The 18407-nt window shown below is 41.6% G+C and overlaps 1 protein-coding gene across 4 annotated transcripts in view; it reads right to left on the reverse strand.

Moving 5' to 3' along the window:
* The window catches only part of PKHD1 (PKHD1 ciliary IPT domain containing fibrocystin/polyductin), a 245536-nt gene that overhangs the window by 84959 nt on the left and 142170 nt on the right, over positions 1-18407 (reverse strand). For all 4 annotated transcript variants that reach the window (XM_083495101.1, XM_083495102.1, XM_083495103.1 and 1 more), the window contains 5 exons: positions 17586-17832; positions 14672-14846; positions 13577-13772; positions 5742-5807; positions 4352-4486 (listed from right to left, as the gene is read on the reverse strand). In XM_083495101.1, the coding sequence (XP_083351227.1) occupies positions 4352-4486; positions 5742-5807; positions 13577-13772; positions 14672-14846; positions 17586-17832 (819 nt within the window). The remainder of the gene's footprint in view (positions 1-4351; positions 4487-5741; positions 5808-13576; positions 13773-14671; positions 14847-17585; positions 17833-18407) is intronic.

An 18407-nucleotide genomic window follows, 5' to 3' on the forward strand; every position in this document is an offset into this window, starting at 1 on the left:
ATTTGGGGGAACTAGCCTAGGACGAGCATTTTTATAAGACATTAGCTTAAATCCCTTTTCCCCCCTCACTGAACAGAAGGAGCTTGCATTTACAGAATAAAAACTTAAGATCCAAGTCAGTAAGTGCATGCATAACATACTCCGTGTCATCCTAGAGTGTATACTTCATCTAGTTCTCTGTTACATATTTGCTAAGCCACATATCCTTAGAAATAAGTGAGCCTTAAAAAAAAGTACTAGCTTCCTATATAATCACTGCTGTTTGAATGTGACCCTACATCAGCAACACAGATTTGTTTATTGTTAACTCGTCATGCACAAAAATAGTTCTGCTGGTGAATGAATGAATGAATCTGATCATCATCAACAACAACAACAACAACTAAGGGACATAACCAGAATGGTGAAACCACAACCACTCTATTTTATGTGGTGTTGGAGTGATGCAGAAATATATTCAACAGAACAGCAGAGGGCTCTGTTGTAGAGCTAAGCTCTTTCCACACTCCTTTAGGAAATGAAAAAAACTGAAGCGTCTTACTCACATCTTGCAACATACATCTATTTGTAGCTTTAAATAACTTGGGGCCAAATATTGCATACTTTAGGTCCTATAAACCTTGGGGGGGAAAGGTCACGTGTGACTCATCTCTTTTCTCTCCATCCACTCTACACCACTTAATCAGCAAATGCTAATACATAACGAAGAAGGATACCACTCTAATATCTAAATTGATACACCATTCATGCATGCATGTTTTTTGTCTAGCGAAAAGTTCAGTAATGACACAGCTCTGGCATAAAACAAAACTTGCTAATGATTCAAGTAATGACACAAAATCCCTTTGATCGAGACTCTTGCACTAGAAAATGCCATAAATATACCACCAAGTGGAAATCAGGAACAACGGAAGCATTATTACATGAGATACAGGGCTCCAGCATTCATCTCTTCAAACAGAAAAACTTCAAAGCAAATCAGAATCAGAAAGAATAAAAAAGCCCACTAACAACAGAGCAGATTCCACCACTAAAAAACAAAACTGCTGGAGGCTACATGATATCATATCTATACAACATACCATTGCTAGAAATTATAACATGCTTTTCTCTCGCACACAGTATTAAGGGTGCATTTCATTTGAACTTTGCATACAAATGTGAAAGCAGAAAGGAGAGCAACTGCATTTTGTCTAGAGCGAAGGCTGTGTTCATGCATGGCCTAAATTAACGCATCCCTAATTTCTGCACCTCACATAAGAAGCACTCTGGCACATGTTAGGCTTGTCTATGGTTATTGTTTTGACTCCTGGTGTGGAAAACAGAATTTTTTATGCAAGCACACAGTCAAGAAAAGGAAAAGTGAGGAATTCTTAAGAAAAGAGTAATTTAAGGGAGAGAGATCAGCTACAAAGAAAATTAAAGGAGTCAGGCAACACACATCCAAAAAGAAGATTAGAATATGGCTTGCAAGAACTGCAGAGTATAAAATGAAGATTTTAATATCTGATATCTTTCCATGATCTTAGATATTAAAATCTTCATTTTATGCTCATGGTATAAGGAAATGGTTACAAATATTTTTACCAGAGGGCTACAGAATGAAAAAAAAATGCATGTTCTAAAGCATGAATGACTTAACCTTTAAGCAGTACACTTATTTCTATTTGCCAATTAAGTATTTTGCTTTGGTTTCACTATTCAGTCCATGGTAGTGTTGCTTCTTTAAGCCTTTTAAAATTAGGTTTATTCAGAAGAGCTCAGGACTAAGCTTCCAAAAGGAAGATCCTCCAGGTGTGATTCTGAGGTCTGGGAATAATTTGTTTTGGAGACTTTGACTAAAGCAAGGAAGTCAGCGACCCTCTTTTTGGTGACTGTTCTGGAAGAAAGAGGGTTTCATCCATTTAAACCTCTTTAGAGGGCAAGGGGGTTGCACCCACAGAGTGTTTCCATTTTTGTATTCTTAGATCAGAGGTGGAAGTGAGGAAATTTATAGTCTTTCCAATATTGTTGGACTGCAACTCCCATCATCCCCCATCATTGGTCATGCTGGCTGGGACTGATGAATGTTGGGGGTTGACATGTGGAAAGCCACAATGTTAAGTATGTAGTTTAATTCACTGAAATTCTAAATGCTTGTATGCATTACTATGTGTTTAAATTTGATTGGTTGGTAACTGAATTCTAGCAAGTTCTCTAGTAGTTCTCATGTGATTGGATAACGTTGGTCATATGGGAGGTATCTAATGAAGGAGAGACTCCATTTTATGTGAAGCAAGATGGCTGTGTTTTAGAATCCACTGTGAACACTGCTAAGTTGAATAGAGTGTTGGAGTGCTTCGTCTCTGCCTGAAAGAAAGAAAGCAAAGCGGAAGGATGGGAAAAAGTGGAAATATCTCATAGGAGCTTTAAGGCATGGCTTAACAGAGATAGAGAAGGCTGAGTGCTGAGCTCTGGAAAGAGAGGAAAATACAGTTATTTGAAAGTTAGAATAAGAGACTGTAGGTCCATGCTTGGAGAAGCATGTGCCTGCAAATATTATGTTTTAATTTATCTATAACTATACTTTTCTGCAAGTAAAGTTTTTGAATGTTAAGTCTGGATATTTGTTTAGTTTCCAAAGAAGGGTGTCACTCATATATATGATTTGAGCTTCTTAGCTGTGATTTCGCTACTCTTACTTCAACACACAAGTTCCCCCACCCTATCTTAGATGAACCAAAGCTCTATCCCCTTTTTGGAATATGAAAAAGGGGAAATTGTGGATTCATTATCAGCATAGCCCATAGAAGGTTGTTAGGAATAGCTGTGGCATAATTTTGCTTACCTATTAGGGCTGTAACTAAAATGCCAGTGATTAAATTGCAGGCATTATATCCTGAGAAAACATGTATATATGTATTTATGTATGTAGAGACAGGGGTATGTTTGTCATGGGAGGCAAGAAAACATGACAAAGTATGTGGAGATGACAAATAAACATTTAAATTTAAGGGTCACAGAATCACAGAGTTGGAAGGGCTCCTGAGGGGGCTGTAGGGGTCATATAGACAAGCCCTTGCAATGCCGGAATCTCAACTAAAGCATCCATGACAGATGGCCAGGCAACCTTTGCTTTAAAAATCTCCAAGGAAAAAGAGTCCACCACTTTCCGAGGGAGTCTGTTCCACTGTCAAAGGGTTCTTACCATCAGAAAGGTTTTCCTAATATTGAGTCAGAATCTCCTTTCTCATAGCTTGAATCCATTGTTCCATCTTCCATGTGAGAGCCCTTTAGCAATTTGAAGATGTCTATCATGTCTCCTCTCAAATTCTTATTGATAGTGGTACCCACCTTATGGAATGCCCTCCCATCAGATGTCAAGGAGATAAATAACTATACAGCTTTAAGAAAACATCTGAAGGCAGCCCTGTATAAAGGTAAAGGGACTCCTGACCATTAGGTCCAGTCGTGACCGACTCTGGGGTTGCGGCGCTCATCTCACTTTATTGGCCAAGGGAGCGGGCGTACAGCTTCCAGGTCATGTGGCCAGCATGGCGAACCAGAGCAGCGCACAGAAACACCGTTTACCTTCCCGCCAGAGCGGTACCTATTTATCTACTTGCACTTTGACGTGCTTTCGAACTGCTAGGTTGGCAGGAGCAGGGACTGAGCAACGGGAGCTCACGCCATCGCGGGGATTCGAACTGCCAACCTTCTGATCGGCAAGCCCTAGGCTCTGTGGTTTAACCCACAGCGTCACCCACGTCCTGTATAGAGAAGCATTTTATGTTTGATGTTTTATTATATTATATTTTTTGGAAGCCACCTAGAGAGCCTGGGGCAAGCCAGTCAGATGGGCAGGGTACAAATAATAAATTTATGGTGATTATTTTTTATCATTATCCAGACTAAACATACCCAGCTCTTTCAAGCACGCCTCATAAGGCTTGGTTTCCAGACCCTTGATCATCCTAGCTGCCCTCCTGCACACATTCCAGCTTGTCGATATCCTTCTTAAATTGTGGCACCCAGAACTGGACACAGTACTCCAAGTGTGGTCTGATCAAGGCAGAATAGAGTAGGACTATTACCTCCCTTGATCAAGACACTGTATCTCTGTTGATGTAGCCTAGAATAGCATTAGCCTTTTTTGCTGCTGCATCACACTGTTAAGCTTATGGTCTACTAAGACTCTCTGGAGCTTTTTTTTACATGTACTACCGGCAAACCAGGATAAAATCAAGCAGGCTTCAGAATGTCTCTGGGCAACTTGACCCAGCTTTTCTGTGTATTTATTTATTCCTCCCATGCTTCTATGATTTTTCTCCTTATGCAAGACTAACTTTCACATCAGACCTTTTCTACTTACCAGGCAAAATGATGACGTCTTGACCAGTTGATGGTATGCTCTTATTGTAGCCACCCCAGCCCTTTGTCACACCATCCCAAGACTCAGAAAGTGACCATCTCAGAAGAGGTGGTGGAGGAGGAGGAGGAATTGGATCTAGAAGCAAGGCAAATTACTATAAACAGTGTCTCTTTAGTACCTTATAAGCATAGCCAAGGTGTGTGAATGAAGATGCTTATTCCTATCAAAACTGATCATTGACAGTATTCAATTCCACTACCAAGCTTAGATATTGGTTTCAACTATCAAAGCATTTAATACATACCATTCATAATAACACAAAAAGAGTTAATCACAGATTTATGTTTCTCATGGACACATATTCACAACCAAAACAGATACTTCCCACCGACCAACAAAATCACAGCATTCGAAGAAAAAAAAATAACACACCCACATGCACACATGACTACTTTCCCAATCACTCCATCTTAACAGCAAGGAAAATACTTCAATTTTCCAATGTGGTCTTAAAGATCAGAAGATCTTTAACTGCGAAAATTGAAAACAAATTAAGAGAGATTTTCATTTTGTTAAAAAGCACAAATATACTCATTATTTCTAGTTCAGTTTTTTCAAAATGTAATGTCATTTCATCAAAAATATAGCACAACACAACATTGCTTTTTCCTCTTTTTCGTCAGTCTGGCCCCAACCCCATAAGGTGGGATAGGACTCAGCCACACTGGACTAATTAAAATGTTATCTATAGGTTGTAGACACGTGATACCAGATGGCGCTGTAGAGCTGTAATCTGTCCCAGTGAGAATTTGCATTGAGAGCTTTTTTATATAGCATTTTTAAAAACAGTGTTTCCAGATCAGTATAGATCCAGCCTTAATCTCAGGCTTGTTGGTTAAAGCCACACGGTGGGAAAAAGATTCCTGCATTGCAGGGGGTTAGGTCCAGATGATTCTTGTGGTCCCTTCCAATTCTACAATTCTACGATTTGCCTTCCTAAACAGCTCTGATTTCACTGAGTGCCTGTTAGAGGAGGGCAGGAGTAGTGTTGGGGGGTCGGAGATGTCAACCTAAAAAAGCATTCTTACTTCAATCTTCAGCCAAGAGCAGCTTACAGGTCAGTTTTAAATATCCTGGGTGGTGGAAAGTAGACTTTTCTCCTTTCAAAATTATTCTGTACAGAAAGACTCATGTGCACAAAAATGTGTTTCCGTGTGTGCTTGAAGCCTAATGCACTGGAATAATTATCTTTAAAATAGTCTGAAGTTAAAGAAGGCACAATTATTCTTTTTTAAAAAAAAAAATTACCCAAGTACAGACATTAGCCCACAAAAGCATTGCAGATAAACATTTTTAGTGGTCTGAATAATCCCCCACCTTCAACACATACCGGGCACTGGTAAAGGGAGTGTGACTTCTGCTTGGAATGCCACTTGGATTGGGCCTTGACCTGTAACTAAATTTCAGAAGCCAACAGTTTACAGATAAAACTGACAAATTAAAGTAGGCTACAATATTATTCTGCGGTAATTTCCAATTGTAAACTTTGCTAAGCTTCTCAGTTACTGAAGGCATTTCACAACCAGTTAAAATAATCCATGGATTCCTCACCTCTGATTTTTTTTTGTTCAACCATAGACATATGCATTAAATAAACAATTAAATACAAGTACAAACAACCAAAAGATAAGAGGAAATTTTACCATCTGGTCCCTGTTGCTCCAAGGTAACTCTGTTAGCCCTCCATTTGCAGTAGAAATTTAGCGGAAAATGTTCAACTTTCGCCCTGACCTAGCCACTGTGATCCACGCGACGGTCACCTCCAGACTGGATTATTGTAACTCGCTCTACGTGGGGCTGCCCTTGAGACTGACCCAGAAACTCCAGCGGGTGCAGAATGCCGCGGCGAGACTCTTTATGGGGTCTTCGCTGCGAGATCACATTCACCCGGTGCTATACCAGCTGCACTGGCTCCCGGTGGAGTACAGGATCAGGTTTAAGGTGCTGGTTTTAACCTTTAAAGCCCTATATGGTCTAGGACCCTCGTACCTACGGGACCGCCTCTCCTGGTATGTCCCAGGGAGGACTTTATAGTCTTAAATAAAAATATCTTGGAGATCCCGGGCCACAGGGAGGTTAGGCTGGCCTCAACCAGAGCCAGGGCTTTTTCGGTCGTGGCTCCGATCTGGTGGAACACTCTGTCACAAGAGACCAGGGCCCTGCGGGACTTGACATCTTTCCGCAGGGTCTGCAATAATAATAATAATAATAATAATAATAATAATTTATACCCCGCCCATCTGGCTGGGCCTCCCCAGCCACTCTGGTCGGCTTCCATAAAAACCAAAAATACAGTAAAATATCACACGTTAAAAACTTCCCTGAACAGGGCTGCCTTAAGATGTCTTCTGAATGTCAGGTAGTTGTTTATTGCTTTGACATCTGCTGGAAGGGCGTTCCACAGGGCGGGCGCCACTACCGAGAAGGCCCTCTGCCTGGTTCCCTGTAGCAAGACAGAGCTGTTCCACCAGGCCTTTGGCCAGGGCACAGCCTGACTCCCTCCCTCGGCAATCTTCACGGAGCTCTGGCCCAATGGTTGCCAGTGGCTTGAATTAATTAATTTTATAATGAATGATTTTAGAGTGTTGTTTATGCTGTACTTTTGTACTGTTTTATTGTTGTTAGCCACCCTGAGCCCGGCTTCGGCTGGGGAGGGCGGGATATAAATAAAATTTATTATTATATTATTGTTCAACTACATTCCAGACTATTTAATCAATACATTTATAGATTTCAGTGACCAATTCTGTCCTCTGAGAAACTGTATTTACCAGGGACAGACAGTGAAAAACACATAATTTATCTTATTTATTAAAATATAAAGGTATCCCCAGCTGAAGGCTCTTGGAAGATAAAATGAAGTCATTACTGAATAATTACAGAATTATACAGTTGTAAGGACATATCACTAGGCAGACCTCCATTTTAAGATAGGATCTCCTACTCTCAAGGCACCATACAGCAATTATCTGATGCACCAGATATTTATTGGAAACCTCAGTTTTAGCCTGTTCCATTGTCTCCCTATGGATCTTCTTCCATTGATAAACTGCTGGTGTGCAACCATGTTCCAAATCCATCTCTCTGTAGCCAAATATATTGCAATAAAAACCAAACTAAATACAATCAACACTCTGGGATCAACTTCTTTTATTTACTACATTTCCCCCTGCCCCATGTTTCCTCCCATGTGTGATTTAACTCTCATTTTATCCTCACAATAGCCTGAAGCAGGTTAGCCTGAGGGACAGCCAGCAGGTTTAAGGTCATCCAGTCAACTTTGCTGCTAAGGGAGGATTTGACCTCCCTTGGCCTCCCTGAAACAAGTCTTAGTATCTAGACACTACGCTATACTGGCTGTGCAACATCATAAGGTCCTCAGGCAATGGAAGTTCATAGAACAGTTGTATATACTCCACACTGTCATCTAGGCAAATAAACAAAGGATCCCAATAATAATAATAATAATAATAATAATAATAATAATAATAATAATAATTTATTTGTACCCCGCCCATCTGGCTGGGTTTCCCCAGCCACTCTGGGCGGCTTCCAAAAATACAGTAAAATATCACAGATTAAAAACTTCCCTGAACAGGGCTGCCTTAAGATGTCTTTGACATCTGATGGGAGGGCGTTCCACAGGGCGGGCGCCACTACCGAGAAGGCCCTCTGCCTGGTTCCCTGTAACTTGGCTTCTCACAGGGAGGGAACTGCCAGAAGGCCCTCGGAGCTGGACCTCGGTGTCCGGGCAGAACGATGGGGGTGGAGACGCTCCTTCAGATATACTGGACCAAGGCCGTTTAGGGCTTTAAAGGTCAGCATCAACACTTTGAATTGTGCTCAGAAACATACTGGGAGCCAATGTAGGTCTTTCAAGACCGGTGTTATGTGGTCTCGGCGGCCGCTCCCAGTCACCAGTCTAGCTGCCGCGTTCTGGATTAGTTGTAGTTTCCAAGTCATGCAAAATTCGAGTGCCTCTTCACAAAATACAACCCTAGGGCCCAGATGTAAAAACCAAATAAAGGAGTGGGTAACAAGTACCATCAGTTTCCTCTCTGATTTTGGGCCTTGTTGGACACCTGGCTGATGTATTATTATTATTATTATTATTATTATTATTATTATTATTATTATTATTTAGTAATTATTTAGAAGTCTTCCTTCGATTCAGCTTTCCCAACCATTTCCCCCTCTTCTAGCTAGGAGTTGATGCATAGGAGCAGCAATATGTTCATCAACTATGTGGTGACAGAAAACGTTGCCTGTGGTTATTAGAAAAAGCTAAAACTTGGATAAATGACCACAACAGACACACATAAACAGCAAGCCAGAGTATTCTATTCAGCATTAAGTGGTTCAACATATATCACATGAAAAAATAACATTGAAAGCTTTTAGAAATCATTGCCAAATCCAAGGAACTGTCAATGGTTTATGTAGCGCTTCATGTTCAGGTAATCTATAACAAGCTTATTGAGAGAATGCAACCAGGATAACACACACTAAGACCTCAAAGAAACAAAATGAGTTTCTACCAAATCTAACCAAGTAAACCATTAATAGATTAATTTTTACTTCTCTGAAGTCTCTCAGCCTCACTCACCTCACAGAGTGTTTTTTGTGGGGGAGGAAGGGAAAGGAGATTGTTAGCTGCTTTGAGACTCCTTAAGGGGGGGTGAAAGGCAGGATATCAAGTCCAAATTCCTCTTCTTCATCATCATCTCACACCCAAACTACAGAAGATAACAGCAGTCTCATGTCTGTGTAGATGCAGGACTGATCTAGTCATGTTTAAGGCAGGGGTGAGCTGCAAATATTTTATTTTATTTTATTTTATTTTATTTTATTTTATTTTAGTATTGCTTTTATGGTCTTTCCTGTTTTATTGTATATATATTACACACTACCTTGATATTTTACATGAGTTGGCAGTATAGAGATTCTTCTACAAATAAATAATGTTAAAGCCCTCAAAGTGCATGTGAGATAGGGACTCTACCCCTCTTGCTGCTCTGCCTGTTGAACTGCTGGTCCCTCTACTGGGCTCTAAGGGGAAAGCAAATTTGTGGGGCTGCCTTCCTGCTCAGTGTGCACTTTAAATCATGCACCCCCATCCCAATTTACATGTTTGTGAAAAGGCACCTTGAAAGACATGTCCTGCTGCCCCTGCGATTTATAAAGTAGGCTAATACACCAGTTCACAAGAATGCCTTGACAACGTTCCTTTACAACATAGCTTTAATATCTGACATTACAGCTGTAAAAGTGAGAACATTCAGACTCCAACACTGAAGCTTCCATCCCAGTGCCATCCCACAGACGGGGGGTGGGGCAGGACCAGACTCAGCTGCTAACGAACACTTTCTTAATTGAGAGCTTTGAAGAATGTTCTCTGAAAATTCTGCATGCCAGGAAACTCTTTTTGTGGTTTATCCATAACTGTGTAATGTTTTTTGTTTTTTGTTTAGTGTGGGTTGGTTAAGGCGGACTTACACAACAACAACAGATCAGTGCACAATGAGTGAAGTTAGTCAGCTTGCTTCTGATATCAATTTGGGTTTTGTTTCCACTTTGTCCTGACGTGTCAAACTTGAGAAGGCACTCAGTCCTTCCCAGAGCACATCAGGGTGGGATAATATAGAGTATAAGCAGCCCCTGCTGCACTCCAGGATGGCTTCCTTCAGATGTTCAGCTTTCTGAATCACAATGTATTTTCTTTCAACTGTGTCATTCAGACTGAAGCAAGAAAAAGAGTGTGTGAATTTAGGAGCACGCCAGTGAATGAGCTGGCATCTGATATGTATTTATTGACATTAAATTTTGGGTTTAATGCACTCCTGCCACTCTCCAACAATTCACTCTAAAAGGCTTTTAACTGGCACAAAAGGAGAGGGTCAAAAGTAAGTTGACCCCTAACAGAATGTACAATTATTAGAGAAGGCCAGGACAAGAGCAGCTGCTGGAACCCCACTGACATCGGAAAGCACTTCCAAAAGTCTGGTTATTAATAATACACCCAGGTTCCCCACCACCACCACCTCTACAAGGTCCCTTTAGCTTCTCTAAGAAGAATTATAGCCCGCCCTAGCAGCTGCAATAATTGTGTTCCCATTGTTGCACAGACCTCCCCTCGACCACCCCCTACAAGTGTCCATTGTTGCGGCAGAGTCAAGTGATTATATGCTCTGGCTGATACGGTTTGAGCCCAGCTGCCTAACTGCTGACACACGAGCACCGAAAGGGGGGGGGGGGACCCACGTCTGCAAGACGGGGCTCTAACATGCCAGACCTTTTACATAAGTCAAATAGGAACAAATGATGCTTTATGGGTCCTGCTGACGGAGCAACCTCCTCTTCCTTTGAAGTGGTGGCTGCTTATAGGCTCTTACAGCTTTTCCTCTTCAGCCCAAGCAAGCATCCTCCTTTTGATATGCTACATGCTCATTATCTCTGCCCCATTTAATGATTTTTGATTGAAAGGTGGCAGCTCAGTTGCCAAGAGGATCGTTAAAGAGGCTCCACAGAGTCAGGCCTACAATAAAGGCTTTCCTTATGCAGTGGCCTAAATTTGGAATTTCCTAACAGCGTGTTCTTGTTCTTTGTGGCAGATAAGGGCTGAGCGTGAAATTCTTAATTAAGCAGTAAATAGTGTATGGGGTGTCAGCAGATGCAGCCTGTAGCCATGGAGACTAAGTCACATGAACATGAGAGCAGACACTAAACAGGGAGCCCCGGGCTTGGATGTGACTGGCAGCTGAAGAATCCTACAAAGCTTGTAAACGGGATTAATTAGTTGACTAATTATTTCAGACCATTAATGTAACTTAAAAATAAAGCCATTTTCTAATATCGTAACAAGGGGAACTCCAGGGATTAAAACACAAAACTGCCCTCTTTCTTCGTTGAAGGCTCAAATGGCCAAGACCAGCAAAGCGACAATGCTGATCTCCTACAGGACATTGCAAAAAAACCAGAAACAAAGCAAAGAAAAAAGAAAAAACACAAACCCTTCTCAACCTTTCTGCCCTAAAGAAGTTCTGCGAAGCCAAAAGTTGGTATATCCTTACTGGCGGAAGTCAAGAAATCTAAACAGTGGCTAAGGTGAAATAGTTTTGGGGTGCTGGAAACAAAAGCTCCCATTGCTTAGTCCAGGGAAGGGGCCCAAAGATCTAAAGCTGGAGAGCCAGACACTGACTGCTCCTTCCTAGGTTTTCATGTACTTCTCCCTAAGTCCCAACATGTGACCAAAGGCGTCAGATGGTCTTTCATGCCCAAAGAACAAGTTCAAATGCTACCAGCTGGATAGTACAGATTTCTTGTTTGTGGATAGGTGGGAGACTGGTGTCCAAGCATTACCTGACCACTGGGTAGCATGGGGTTGCTAGAGGGCCCACAGTCCTGGGTGCTTAATGGAGAGGGGCACACAAACCAGCCCCCCCCCCGAGATCCCCATCATACGGCTGGGGAGGGTGAAGAGTACCCTCTGCGCCTCCCCCGCCCCCACTTTGTGCACCAAGAGATCTTCTACCTACAAAAGTGAAGAATGGGCAAAAACTTAGGGCATGGAAGCAGCCCTCAGGGGCAAAGCTTCCACCTTATGGGCCTTCTTTAGAATTGCACACTTATTTCTTAGTATGTTGCACAATGCCCAGTTGCTTGGTAAGATCAGTTATCAGGGCTTCCTTAATCAGTTGGGGGAAATCTAGAAATTGCACAGGCTGCAGGGAGATGCTGGGGAAACCCACTTCCAACAGCAAGGGGCAACAGGAGCCCCGAATGATTAACAGTGGTCTGAACAATAGGGTTTCTTTTTGTGTCTTTTGAAAAAAGCAACACCTCCGTGCCTTTAGTTGCTCTGGTTGAGACATTTGTGACTCTTTAAGGACTGGAAAGGGAATATCAATCAAGTCCTCAGCCCAAAATGACACAGTCGCACAAAGGTAGATGCAGGAATCCAAGATAGCCATTGCTGCCTGCCCTCACCCAGCGTTTGTCTCACAGATTTTCTAAACACAGAGTCCATTTGTGTGCCACTTCTGCCCTAACAGTCCCCAATACAGGTATCAAGTTGTGGGCGGTGTGTTCAGATGCACGTTTTCCAAATCAAGTGGAGTGACGTGCTCTGCGCTCTACGCCACAGGAGAGTGGGTGGCAGCCTGGTCTTCTGCTAAGACCTTCAGGTGGCTGTCCATCAATCTCATCATCCCAATAAGTTTAGTCTTACTGGCGGTGGTGGTGGGAGATCAGAGTCAGGAAACAAGGTTTTTAATTTAACTGAGGAGGAAAATGGAGAGCTGTCGATCTAGAGAAAATAACTAAATAATGGCAGGTGAGAGATCAGAAAAATCTTGATACGAAAGAGCCTAGAGCAAAGAGCTGCACTTCCTAGGTAAAGAAAGAAAAGGAAACTGGAGAAAGAGACTCAGGGAACTGCCTAGTATTCATGTTCATGTCTCATGTCCTTCCATCTCCTGTGATAGATAGATAGATGATATATAGATAGATAGATAGATAGATAGATAGATAGATAGATAGATGGATAGATAGATAGATAGATGATAGATAGATAGATGATAGATAGATAGATAGATGATAGATAGATAGATAGATAGATAGATAGATAGATAGATAGATAGATAGATAGATAGATGATAGATAGATAGATGATAGATAGATGATAGATAGATAGATAGATAGATAGATAGATAGATGATAGATAGATAGATAGATAGATAGATAGATAGATAGATAGATAGATAGATAGATGATAGATAGATGATAGATAGATAGATAGATGATAGATAGATAGATAGATAGATAGATAGATAGATAGAGATGATAGATAGATAGATGGGGGGTTGTTAATCCAGTGTTTTCAGGAGTCCTCCTATACGACTCTGGGTAACTCCTCCCACCTAACTTACTTCACACAGGAAATCATCATCATATCATTTTATGTGGCAGGAGAGAAGTGATATGATTTTTTTTGGGGGGGGGTCTGATGTCTCAAATGGAGAGTGTCATGGATGAGGAGTTACGTGTGATATCCCTCACCACTACCTGAGCTTGGGTACAGCTGTTCCTCCTCAATGAGCATGATGGTTGAAAACTCCCAGTTTCAGAGGAATCCTTAAGGTGGAGGGAATATGCATTTGTTCTTACCTAAATAAGTTAACTTCCTTCTTTCCCAATTGAAAAACCAGTCACAGCCTTTATTGTGCTTATGTGAAGGTAACGACAAGAGTGGCGATCCTTTCTGTGTACCACAGGTCACTGTAACATTGATGTGGGATGATCGGACTTCATGTTCCAGCAATAAATAATTCCCAGCTGTGAAATTATTGAACGTAGCAGTATACTAGAGAGTAAAACATAAGAAAAATGCATACTTTTACAATATATTTGTGTACAGATTTTGTCTGGAGCTTAACAGAAAGAATCTAAGACATGAGGAACATTCTCTAGACCCATAATGCTACTATTAAATGATTTCATATAGGCTTCCCAATGGTCTGTACATACACCCTCTGAAGTAACTATGGCAGGGGTAGCAAGGTTTACTTCGCCTGGGCTGGTTCATTCCATCGGAGATCCCTCTGTGGGCCGGTTAAACGACCCCCGTGTTCCGCTTGTGGCCCATGGGCCTTAGGTTGCCTTCCCCTGAGCTATGGGGTGCCTCTCATTGTTAAAATGGAAATACACACAGCCTTTTTATGTCTCTCTACCAACAAACTTGCCCTCTTCATAAGACAGATAAATACCAGGAATGGGCACAGAAAATCTCAAGATACATGTTGATCTACCCACACGTCGTTGTTATCCCTGAGAAACATAGAAAATAATAGGATATATTTATCCAAAAGTCTTTAGACTTACACGACCCTTTAAAAATTAGCTGACAAAGGTGAATACATCGAAAAAGGGCCCGGTCCTTTCCAAATCTACAATTCTATTAGTCTAAGACACCAAAATGGAGAGGTGGAGATAGACTTGTCAATAGTGAAGGAGCTCCAACTTCCAATAAGAGGGAATGATTTTTACCTGGAAAGAAATACCTTTTTGTTTAGCTCAGCCCAAAATAAACTTTAATGGTGCTTAGAAAAGAAAAGACCCAGAATCTATTTGTCTGTAATTTGGCAGGATTCCTACCTAGGGACATTCGCATTTCTACAATTTTAGTGCAAACCAAATCTTGAGAACAGTGTGCACCCCTAACAAATATACCAATATGATTTATGAAGGGGAGGGAAGTGTTACCTGCAAGTTTTCTCTCAGCAGAGGGTTGTCGAATGACAGAATATAAGTCTCCTGATCCAAAAGAAGAACCATCCAGCCATTTGCATTTGACAGAGTGTCAGAGACATAACTGACCATGGTTGTCTTATTGCGACTATCAGTCACTTTTAAATTATAAGGACAGATCGGGGCCTTTCTGAAAAACAATTAAGAATAGTCACGTTTCATTGTCTAATAGCCACTGTTATTTTAGAGTGCTTGTTAGTTCACCATTGTCTTTCAAAGGCTTAGGCTAATGTCAGCTCAGATGGCATAAAACATAGATACCGTATTTTTCTGTGTATAAGACTAGGTTTCCCCCCCCCCAAAAAAATAATGTCAAAAATTAGGGAGTGTCTTATACACAGATAGTGCTGAGGGTGTGCTGGCAATTGGTTGTTGCCCCCAAAATAGGGGGCGTCTTCTACATGGGGGTGTCTTATAGACGGAAAAATACGGTAATCCTTCCCATTTCCCAGAATCTGTCTTCTGTGCAATATTTGCATCAAATATTTCAGACAGCACACTTCCGATGTACTGAACTGGATCTCTAGCCTACTTCCCTTTTATAAAAGTCTCTCTTCTGTGAACTACCAGTTCCTTGCTGTTGCAGGGAGCTTCTCATATGGCTCGTGCTCTAGACCAGTGGTTCTCAACCTGTGGGTCCCCAGATGTTGTTGGACTACAACTCCCATCATCATTGAGCTCTGGCCTTGCTAGCTAAGAGTGATGGGAGTTGTAGTTCAACAACATCTGGGGACCCACAGGTTGAGAAAGGCTTCTCTAGACAGTGTTTCTGATAAACAAGGAGCCAAAATTGAGGCTCAGTGTCAATAGACTTCTGTGGTTTCACTGCCCAAAACTAAGAGTATTTGACGGTATTATTTGCAGTATAATTCTTGTCCATCTCTGAGTATCCTCAGGAAAATAGAAAAAAAAGAAATGTAGTCAGTGCAGCCTCCCTTGTTTGGTGCCTCCAAATAAATCTCTTGGTTTAATCCTTGAAAAGGCAACAATATGCTCCCTCCCTTTAAAACATGCAGGTTAACTGTGAACTGGAAATGGATATCAGAGTCTCTTTCCAAACAATGATTCTGTTTTTATACGCTGTCAAGCTAGCACCAAAATAGAACTACTATATTGCCCACATAATTGAGCATTCTTGCAACCATAATTAGCACCATTTTAATTTGCCCTAAATAGCCAGTGATTTTCACTGTGCCCTAAATAGCCACCAATCTACCTCTCTTTAATGTTAATGGAGCAGAGTAGGGCAGGAGTATTTGTAATTCAGAGGAGCTGAGGGAGTCTGCATGGATCATTAAGAGGAGAGAGCTTTCATTACCAAGGGAGGAGGGAATCTCTCTAGGAACTGATCTTGTCTTTATGCAAAGGAAACCAGGAAAAGGCAACAGCCATAAGATGAAGTTAACCCCTGTCTTAAACTGTCAGGAACCTCTCAAAAATTGTTAAGAACAAAACCAACTTATGACTTATTGACAACACCAAATTTTTACGTCCATGTAAGTTTCAGTTAAGAAGAAGCATGCTGCAAAAATCTGGCATGACTAATAGATGGACCTTGACAGCCTTGGTTACAATTTGCCATCATGGTTGTATAAACTGTTATGTAATTTAGCTCAAGTGTAGTGTGCAGAACTGTTGAGCATAAACGGCCCACAAAGGATTTGCTAAACCATTCAGCAACTCTGAGTAGAATAAATATTAAGTCTCCTGTTTATGTTTACCATTAGCTTACTTATCCTAAGGGTGTCTCTCTCTGCGTCTCCTTTTTGTATTAAGGAAAAACACACCGCTTGGCTCTAAATGCTTTTCGTTTGGTACCTTTGTTAAATAATCTACTGTAATCATACATCTCTAGAAAATGAAGCAGGAATAAAAAGGCTGTCTTAAAATAGTGCTGTTAATATAAACCTCAATACTGAAATCAATTGTTTCACCAAGTTAACCTGATATTTTTGTTAGGCTATTGATGTTCCGTTCCACCTAAACAGATGTGTGGAGCTGTTGTATGTCACATGTCTGTTTACATTCCAGCACAGCTTGCTGGGAACTTCCGTTTGTGTATAGCTTTTGCTTTATGCTGCTTCTTGCTTGGACATGAAGGAGAGCAGACATGTTTTCTTTGTCCTGATCTATGCTGAATAAACTGCTTGTAAATATGCTTTACATATGCCTCTGTCTGCCCTTCCGTCGCGAAGAGTTTGTTATCTCTGCTGGCTTGCGTGCTCAACTACTGAAAGGCTTCTGAAGCTCTGAGTCACAGTTTTGATGCAGAACCAAGGACTGGAGTTTGACCGACAACCGGCTGGTGGGCTGGAGCCAGTTGGGGGCCTGTCAATTGCCCCCATTCCCTTGGGCACATCCCAACAATTTTAGCCCTCCACCCACCTCCACTGAGCACATACAGCAGGCGCACTTTTCACAGAGAACACCTGTTTTGCACATACAAATCCCAACTGGAACCTGCTGCATGTGACTGCTGCCAGCAGTTTTCAGAGGCATTTGCCAAGGCCCATGTGTGTTCTGGGCCCAGCAAGAGTTAGTAGCTCCATCTTCACTCTCACTTTGTGTAAGGCTCAGCTAGGTCTGAGGCAGTGCATGCTGGAGCTTGGCAGCAGAACATCTGCCCTGCATGCAAAAAGTTCTATCTCCAGCCACACCACTTTTTGCAACCCTTAAACAAGGGTGCACTTGTTCGCATATGGGAATCATGTAAACACATAATTGGGCATTCCAGGGGACGTCAATCTTGAGAAAGAGATGTTCTTTGTGTATGTGCATACATTCCTAGATGTGCCATGTACAGAGCAGTCCACATCTTTCCCCAATCTCCCATGCTATAAGAAGAACTTGAGAAAAGAATGATACTTACAGGCCAATAGACATACGGTGGAAAGTAACATTTCCATGGCAAAGACTGCCACTGGCAACTTGACTGGCATTGACACTCGGCAAGCAGGAATCTGGAAGCGTATCCACAGAAGGGAGGATATAGCTCCCCCTTTGCCCTGTGATTGTGCCATCTAGATCTTTAAGAATTGCACAATGAGGAAATGGGAACGATATCCAATTTGGGGCATTTAGAAGTAGCACTTGCTCAGACCTCACAGCAAATCCGCCTGTAAAGTAGGGACAGGGAGAGAGAAATATGCTTGTGTTGCTAATAACTGATGAACAAGCTACAAAATCTGATTCAGTCAGGGAGGGGTCAGAATTATTTTGGGATATTGAAAGAATACGTTCATATATCATTGCTTACTTGTTATTAAAATATAAAAATTCCTTCCTGAATTTTTTTCCCCTGATATCTGAAGAAGTGTGCATGCACACGAAAGCTCATACCAAGAACTAACTTAGTTGGTCTTTAAGGTGCTACTGGAAGGAATTTTTTTATTTTGTTTATTAAAGGCATGTATTACTTCATACTGAAAATCTATGACATATCCACTGTTGGTAACTAGAGATAAATAAATGTATTTGGAGCATGGCATTTGCAATGAAATTGACATCGTGTGCCTACTCAAAACTAAGAGTGGGATTTGCCCAGTGAATCCTGTCCATGGATGCCCGGCCTGCACAAGGACTTCTGCTTACGTAATGGGGCTTTCTCCTCTCTCCATCCCCCAGGCCCCCCCAAATTGGCTTGGGAGGGGGTTGGGAGAGCCCTCTCCCCAGAACAGCCCATAGGGGGCAA

Source organism: Podarcis liolepis (genome assembly GCF_965112155.1).
Source record: "Podarcis liolepis genome assembly, chromosome: 3".
NCBI classification, from domain to species: Eukaryota; Metazoa; Chordata; class Lepidosauria; order Squamata; family Lacertidae; genus Podarcis; species Podarcis liolepis.